The sequence below is a fragment of the Carassius auratus genome, chromosome 34 (assembly GCF_003368295.1).
Source record: "Carassius auratus strain Wakin chromosome 34, ASM336829v1, whole genome shotgun sequence".
Lineage (NCBI taxonomy): Eukaryota > Metazoa > Chordata > Actinopteri > Cypriniformes > Cyprinidae > Carassius > Carassius auratus.
Window position 1 is genome coordinate 10,168,803 of NC_039276.1, and position 9,148 is coordinate 10,177,950.

A 9,148-nucleotide genomic window follows, 5' to 3' on the forward strand; every position below is an offset into this window, starting at 1 on the left:
CCCAGAAAAGTTATCCGTTGAGAGGGAGTTAAAACACTCTTCTTGAAATTTGTTCGTAAGCCCAGGCTGCTTAAATGATTCAGCACAAGATCTCGGTGAGAGTGTGCTTGAGTCCGCGATTGCGCTAGCACCAGCCAATCGTCCAAATAATTCAACACACGAACGCCCTGGAGCCGCAACGGGGCCAGTGCTGCGTCCATGCATTTTGAGAAAGTACGGGGCGCTAAAGCCAAGCCAAAGGGAAGAACGCGGTACTGATACGCTTTGCCCTCTAAAGCGAATCTGAGGAACTTCCTGTGTCTCTTGACGATCTGAATATGGAAATACGCATCCTTCAGATCGATCGTAATAAACCAATCGCCTGGTCGGATCTGAGACAGAATAGATTTCACCGTCAACATCTTGAATTTGCTCGGTCTGAGTGCAAGATTCAGACGGCGTAAATCCAGAATGGGTCGTAACCCGCCGTCTTTTTTCGGTACCACGAAATAACGGCTGTAAAAACCTGTCTCCATCTGAGAGGGGTGTACTTCTTCTATAGCCCCTTTGCTCAGCAGAGCTGACATTTCCTGTCGCAGCACCGCCATTTCCGTAGACTTCACCGTAGTGGAAAGAATTCCGCGGAAAGGAGGCGGGCCTTTCCGAAACTGAATGGTGTATCCGTGACAAACCGTGCGTAACACCCATTGAGGAATGCCGGGCAAGCGTTCCCACGCGGCCCGAAACAATATTAGCGGTTTCAAAACTTCCGCTCCCTGCAACGCCGTCATACGCGTTAAAACGACCGGACACGAAAAACCCGTGGTGTTCGTGCACTGGGGAAGCGTATGCGCCAGAGTCGTTGCGTTCCGTTGAGCATAATCCTGAAACGTGTCCACGGCAGGAATTAGGCCAACAGATGGAACATCGGGCTCTGCCGCTAGCGAAAAAGCGGCGGCTGTGCGAGCCGTCATAAACGGGCCGTTTGTGCAGGGTCCTTGAGTCGTCCCTCGAACTCCAAAAGCAGGATTGCGCAGAGTGTCTGAGGGAGCGTCTATTATTACAGCTCGATCCAATGTTGCTCGAGGCGCTGTTAGCGGCGAGACAATCAATGTTTGAGCATGGGGACTGCAATGAGAGTGTGGGATGCACGAAAGCGGTCCGACAGCGCTCTCTAGCGGAGGGCACAGTCCCTGGCAAGCAGCAAAAAGATCAGGAGCTGCTATTCGGCACCCGAGAACGAGAGGCTTTAGCCGTCGAGGTCAGGTTCAATCGCTTACGTTGACGCTGGTGCGCCGGAGGAAAAACCCTAGGGCCCCAGTCCTTACGAGGAGGCGCCATAGGTGTGGGTTCCTCTCGAGAGGCTGCTCGCTGGCGGTGAGAGGAGGTAGAGCGAGAACGCGCGGGCGCTTGCCGGCGTTCGACCTCCCTGGGTCTGCGGGGAATCAGCTGGCGGAAAGCGGCTGATTGCTGTTTCGCTGCCCTGAACTTCTCCACTACTGACGTGACAGCCTCACCGAACAATCCATCCCTGGAGACAGGGGCATCCATAAGGAAAGATTTATCCTTCTCCTTAATATCGGTGAGATTAAGCCAGAGGTGGCGCTCAACCGAAATCAAACCGGCCATAGTACGGCCCACTGCACGAGCGGTATGTTTGGTAGCGCGTAGCGCCAAATCCGTAGCTCTACGCAGTTCTTTCACTGCCTCCGGTGTGATGCCCTCACCTTCATCTAATTCCTTCAATAACTCCGCTTGGTAGGCCTGAAGGACCGCCATAGAGTGGAGCGACGCAGCCGCCTGACCAGCCGCCATGTAGGATTTACCCACCAAACTAGACGTGACTCGACACGCCTTCGAAGGAAGAAGGGGGCGAGACTTCCAAGCCGCGGCCGAACTAGGCGCAAGGTGTTCGGCGAGAGTCTCTTCCACCGGGGGCATCATAGTATAGCCATGGTTCGCCATATCAGAAACGGTGGCGAAATCCGCGGCCGCAGCGTTAGTGATCCGCGCCGAAAACGGCTGTTTCCAGGACCTCGAAACCTCCTGGTGGAGGTCCGGGAAAAAAGGCAAAGGCCTCCGGGGCTGTGTAGGTGTCCGACTGGTTAGAAAACGGTCGTCCAGCTTAGAAGAAGGTTGGGCCTCGGCCTTGTCAACCTCCCAGTCTAGCCCCAATTTACCCACCGCACGAGAAACCACATCCAACAGCTCACTGTAGGAGGGGGAAACACGCCTCTCCTGTCCGCTAGGAGGAAGAGGGCTAGTGTCGGTCGCGAAGTCCTCAGACCCCGAGGCCGCGGTGGATAAAACATCGTCGTCATAGCGTCCACAACCGAAGGAGATGGCGGCGCATGCCTCCGGTGTGGGAAGTAAATCCTCATTAGAGAAGACGACGGGCTCAGTATAAGTTTTATTCTGCAGCAGGGTAGGGGAGAGCGAGCGATGTGGAGAATATTCCAGCGCTGCGCTGTCCACAAAGTCCATGTCGCACGTGTCACCCCAGGCCCTCGCCTCGTGCGGTGCCTCGGCAGTCGCAGAGGTGACCTGACGGGGGTTAGACTCGAGGGCGACATTAGAGAATACTTCCACCCTGGAGCGCAGTACTCTGAGCCGCAGGCCATCACAATGGGGACAGGAAGAAAGGCCGCTAAGCGCCGCCTGTGCGTGATGTAAACCAAGACATACTACGCACCTGTCATGAGTGTCCCCCGCCGTGATGTACCTGGTACATGGCTCCTTACATTTTCGAAAACTCATCGCGTCCGCGAAGAGGAGTTAACACTGCTCGAAGAGATCGCTGGAGAACGCGAGACGATAGGGCACAGATGATTCGCTATTCCTGAAGGAATGAAATCTGAGCGAAATGGCGCGCTGCACCCAGGTATATCATGCGTGCGCATGCGCAGGGTGGTGCTATGCGCCATTTGGCCAATAGGATTGGCGGGATGGTATAGGGCTTCAGACATTCGTCACACCAGAGGTGTTCCCATACGTGGTGACGTCACCGCAGCATCGAAGTGACCTATGATAGGGAACCAACACCTTCACCCTATCCAAAGATGCCATTTCGTTCCGGAAGTAACTACAATGTTTATCTGTCCATGTATAAGAACAAAATAAAAGTAGCAGTTGGTGAAAAAAAAAAAAAAAAAATATATATATATATATATATATATATATATATATATATATATATATATATATATATATATATATATATACATTTAAGAAAAAAAGATATATAATATAATATAATATAATATAATATAATATAATATAATATAATATAATATGGGTTATTATGAAATGAGACTTTGTTTGTACTTTTATAACACTTCCTTTTTTAAAATGAGGCGGGACTTGTGACAGAGCAGGAAGAGGCTTTTTGATAGACATCGCAGAAAGCCGGTGTATTTTACTGGACTTCTGAAAGAAAGAAGGACCCATGGCTGTTAGAGGAATGAAATTGTCGAGTGTTTGTTTTCTCCTTTTTTATGTGATATTGACAGTGCTGGCTGGGTAAGTGCATGTCGTGTTAGTTTCAGGGTTTAATGTTTAGTGCATTTTAAACTCAGTAACGTTACTCTGGCTGGTACACATGTTTCACTGTGATTGGTCTACGCCACTGTCCATGCATCATGCCGATGAAGCTCGCCATACAATAATTAATATCACCTCTCTTATTTATTATACTCTCATGCGTTAATTTATAACTCGAAAATAATGGATATGGATTAAATAATTATACGTCAGTATCAATATATCGGTTTATATGCCTAATTAGTTTGAATGAATGAACTGGTATACGAATGAAAAGTTCTAAAGTAACGTGTATTTTCAGGAGAGATTTCTACAAAATTCTGGGAGTTAGTAAAACCGCATCAATTAAAGATATTAAGAAAGCCTACAGAAAGTTGGCATTGCAGCTTCATCCGGATAGAAACCAAGATGACCCAAATGCCCAAGACAAATTTGCCGACCTCGGAGCTGCTTACGAGGTATGATTGTTCATGCTTTAACAACTCCTTTCAAGTGGGATCTTTGTCGTTTTCGCTGTATGCTTCATGTGTTGAACAAAGATAATGTCTTTATAATAATGCATTAGGGAATGACCTGACTTAGTGTCAATTATGCGTATATTATGCGTAACAAATATCTAAATTGGCGATGTTTTGTGTCACTAAAGCATTGCTTTACAGATTTGTCATATATTTTTGCACAAAACATTAACAGAAGGGTAAAAAGCAAGTAAATCTGACCGGCACGAGCGTTGTTGTTAGAAACGAACCGATGGAGCGATTTGATTGGTTGGAAGAAATGTGTGGCCGCCTTTGATTGGCTGAAACATCTGTTTATTTTTTATGCAGGATATTTATGACGTGAACCTCTGGTGTAGCTTGTATTGATGTGTACAAAATGGAATTCTTATTGCATAATAAATGATTTTATTTTTAATGGCAAATAGTCAGTGGTTGGCTCCATTATAATATTAACAATGTTGTAATGGAGCTGTATGTATAGCTTTCATATATACATAAATATTTAATATATTACATTAAAATGATAAAAATTGGATTTAAATTCATTTTCATATTTCAATATATAATCCTAGATTTTTCTCAGTTTTATTTATTTATTTGCATAATTTAAAAATTATAAATTAATCAAGTCTGCTAAAAATGATAAAGCGCAAAAAATGCCTCTTTTTTTTTTTGTATCTTTGTAGATTTCATAACATCTAATAATGGCTTTAGACACAATATTAACCTGTGTGTTTTGTGTTGAACAGAAATTTCCCCCTGAAAATAACTTCAGCGTGCAAATATTGCCCCTTAAGAGTTCACGGTGTTTTTCAGGGTGAAAAGACTATTTTCTGAAGGTTCTTTTTAATCACAGGTGCTCTCCGATGAGGAGAAAAGGAAACAGTATGATGCATATGGAGAGGAAGGGTTAAAAGAAGGCCATCAAAGTTCACATGGTGATATTTTCTCCAGGTAAATGAACCTCAGCTTAAGAGTTTTCTTCAACAGTTAACCACTGAAATTTCCCATGAATGTATGATTTTAGTAAAGATTTGCAAATGTCTGATGCGTAGTTGGTATACTCATTTGAGATGCATGCCCATTTGAAACAAAACTGTTGGTACGGTCACTGCGCATTCTTACAGTATTTGACTGCATTGATATTCAAATGTATGTTTTGTTTTTTTTCTCAAGTTTCTTTGGCGACTTTGGATTCATGTTCGGTGGAAATAGGCAGCCAGCTAGCCGAGATATTCCGAGGGGTAATGACATAGTACTGGATCTTGAAGTAACCCTAGAAGAGGTGTATTCAGGGAATTTTGTAGAGGTGAGCTTCTTTTTTGTTCTTGCTGCCTCTCAATTTCCTTCCTGATTTACTGTAGTATTCAGACTCTTTGTGTACTTCCATTGGCTTTTTTCTGGCAGTGTATATGCATAGTCACATGGATATGGACACTCTCCTTTCCTTTTTCCTGTCCTTCTGTTTCCTCTCTTCTTCACCATGCAGGTGGTGCGAAACAAACCTGTAGCAAAAGAAGCCCCAGGCAAACGAAAATGCAATTGCCGGCAGGAAATGAGAACCACGCAGCTAGGACCAGGTCGCTTCCAGATGACACAAGAAGTGGTCTGTGATGAATGCCCCAATATCAAGTAAGCTTGCCCAGTGTTCGCTCTCACTTTGACTCTCTAGGACATACTATGGTCTTCTGTTAAAGACTGTATCATTGTTTCCAGGCTTGTGAATGAAGAGAGAACACTAGAAGTGGAGATCGAGCAGGGTGTGAGAGATGAGATGGAATACCCTTTCATTGGGGAAGGTATAGAAAATAATTATATGCATAACTCAATGCAGTAATATATATATATATATATTTATGATTTAGCTAGGTGATGCAATACATTATTTATAGAATGCAACATATCTGTTGGTTAACTGACTGCAGGTGAACCTCACATTGATGGTGAGCCTGGAGATCTGCGTTTCCGCATAAAAGTTTTAAAGTAAGTAAATTATAGCAATTAGAACAGTGAATTGAACTTTTTTTCTTAATGTATATTCTAATGTAGGTTAATGTATGTACCTCTATTTATTCTCTGTCTTAAAGAGTGAGAATTTATGAACTGTTTCCAGTTCATCGCTTGTAAATGTATCTTCTTGTCCAGGCATCCGGTGTTTGAGCGCAGAGGTGACGACCTTTATACAAACGTCACCATCTCTCTGGTGGAGGCTCTGGTCGGTTTTGAGATGGACATCACTCATTTAGATGGTCACAAGGTATATTTAGTTTAATTTTTGTTATATATATATATATATATATATATATATTTATATTTCATTTCACTTCACATGTGCATCTAAAACCTGTGACTTAATAGTGTATCATAATTCAGAGTTTTAATGAATTTATTCATTTATTTTTGTGGTTTCTTAATATATTCCTGTTGCCATATGTTGAAGTATTTGCTGTATAAAAAAAGACTCATCATAAACTCACACAGACTTGTTGTTGTCTTGTAGGTGCACATTGTCAGAGATAAAATCACTAAGCCAGGAGCTCGTATTTGGAAGAAGGGTGAGGGCTTACCAAATTTTGACAACAATAATATCCGTGGATCACTCATAGTCACCTTTGATGTAGACTTCCCCAAGGAGCAGCTTGATGACCAGCAGAAAGATGGTAAGAGAACATTTGGGGAATATGGCTTTTCTTAGTGGACAGATGCTCCCTCTTCTGTGTGACTACTGTTGACTTTCTGTATATTGTTGTGCATTTGTGTGTTAATAAATGCAACAATTTATTTTTCCTTAGGTATAAGGCAACTTCTGAAACAGGCACCATCTCAGACGATTTATAACGGACTGCAGGGATACTGACAAATCAGCCAAGTAATTTAGGACTGATTGCCCTGTCCCTGTCTGCCCTTCACACACAATGCACACTGAGGAACAAGCAATGGGTTGTATTTATTTTTTTCTGATTGTTCTCAGGAAGGGCTGAATATGTTTTTATCATTTGTTTTATTATTATTTTCTTTCATTTACATTTTTAAATGCCTCGGTTTCTCATGGAAAGGTTTTTTTTTTTTTTTGACTCAACATGTTTCTGTCCAAATGACAAGTTTTCCTTATATTGTCCCTGTTGTCATACTCGGAGTAAGTAGTACAAGACATTTTTCATCAGTTATGTGTTTGAACGCTAACTTTCTGCTATGACCAGTAAACAACATATGGTCTGCTTGTTTAAAAGAACAGAATCATGTTTGGTTTGTGTGTTGCCATCAGGCTACATATCTGTTTCCTTTGAGGCATTTACTTGGGTTTTGAAGTTCAAACAGTAGACCTCTTAAACTGTACAGTTCAACACTTTCCTGTGAATTTTTTATGTGACAGACTTGTGTTCTTGTTTCTTTCACAACCCCTCCTGATGTTCAGCCCATTGGGTCTCTTCCTAGTTAGTAACTATCCTTTGCTCATTTGTGGACTGTACCAGAAAGAACAAAAAGAACAACTTCTTAGGATTACTTGTGCACAAGTGAAGGAAATATCATTTGTCATTTTCAAATGAAAATTAAAAGTTTCTAATTATGGTTAACAGGTTTGATATAAACAGATGTATTTGTTTACTCTAGAAGATTTCTGACATGTGGCTTCACAACTTCTTAATGTATTTCTTTAAACTTCAATGGTTACGAAAATTCTGAACTGAATTTTCAGTGGCTGTTTGGTGTAGTTTTAGCAGCGGTTAGTTAGGCGGTAACATACTTGTCCACTAGAGGGCAGCAAATAATAGATTATCTTCAGCATTAGTGCTCTTTTAAAGTTTCTTCAGACTAGAAGTTTGTGTATTACTTTTATAAGTATTACATTATATTATACAGTATATATTATATAGAATGTTTAAATTTCATAATGTCATATGATACAGTGTATGCGTGTGGGGATATTTAAATATAAATATTCTTTGTATAGAAAAAATAATATGTATAATATTTTATTTATAAATTATAAAGTGTTATGACCTTAAAAGTAAGGACTCTTAACATATTTAGAACAGAGTTATTAATGCCCACATTATAGGATGCATTAATTACAGCTCATTACAGATCAAAGGCATTTGCTTTCTTTAATCATGTGGTGGAATCCCACCCAGTTTCATAAGACCTACTCTGCTTGTGAATGCCTTGTGTGCATGTGACCTTTTGGTAAGGAATAAGCTCCATATACTGAACACCCCATATGGAGATTGATTTGTGTGTGTGTGTGTGTGTGTGTGTGTGTGTGTGTGTGTGTTTGCTAATCACTGTCATGTTTGCTGATAATACAGTGTGTGGTGTCATTCAGAGTTGAAGGCAAAGAGTGTCTGCTTGTCTGACACAGTTCATCCGTTTCCATCTTGGTTATGACCTCTGAATACACTGCTTGTGGTTTTACTTAAACTGTGTTGGAGGCCGATGAGCTGAGGTGGAGGTACCATTGTGCTGAGTCAGGCCTGAGCCCCGCTCTGAGTGTCCAGGATGAGAGGACGGGTGGTCGCCCTTCTGGGGGAGGTCGTCTGTCAGGGTGGAGCCTGGAACTGTTAGAGGCATCTGTTTGTATGACTGTTTTACAGTGTGGTTTTACATGTTGTGAATTTCCCTCTGTGTATCTGTGAGGCTGTGTGTGAACACTCTACGCATGTTTATTAGACAGAGTAACAAGGATAAAGAGAATCCATCTGAATGTAAAGGACAGTCAAACCAAATGTGTATATAAGTGTTACAGCATTTGTAATTAAAGTGATGAAATGAGTTTATTTGAGGGTCTTGTAAGCAGGATAAAATGTGCCTGCGTGGAGTACATGGGGGGTCTCCCTTAGCATCTGCTCTGGAGATTCATTCCCTTAACCCCACAACTCCAAGCCACAAACCTCTCCATTCACCCAGTTTACCCTGCTTAAGGTTTCCTTTCAAATCATTCTCAGCCAAGACTTCTACCGCTCTTCATCCGTTTCCCCTCCTAAATGGCCTCCAGAATAGATTTGAATTGTTCCTTTTGGTTTATGGATCACACTGTATGTATGGTATATTTGTATGTTTTGAACTCCCACACTGGTATTAATGCTGAAGGCGGGCGAGTTTCTACTGGCGGTCCACCACAGGGTTGACAG

General features: G+C 42.3%; 1 protein-coding gene across 1 annotated transcript; it reads left to right on the plus strand.

Moving 5' to 3' along the window:
* The first annotated feature begins 3,339 nt into the window (after positions 1-3,339).
* LOC113053142 (dnaJ homolog subfamily B member 11-like) lies at positions 3,340-7,630 on the plus strand. The gene is made up of 10 exons (XM_026217911.1): positions 3,340-3,498; positions 3,821-3,977; positions 4,876-4,973; positions 5,196-5,328; positions 5,509-5,651; positions 5,736-5,818; positions 5,945-6,002; positions 6,165-6,276; positions 6,520-6,679; positions 6,812-7,630. The coding sequence occupies exons 1-10, from the start codon at positions 3,425-3,427 to the stop codon at positions 6,874-6,876; spliced, it is 1,083 nt and encodes a 360-aa protein (XP_026073696.1). The 5' UTR covers positions 3,340-3,424; the 3' UTR covers positions 6,877-7,630.
* The last annotated feature ends 1,518 nt before the right edge of the window (positions 7,631-9,148 follow it).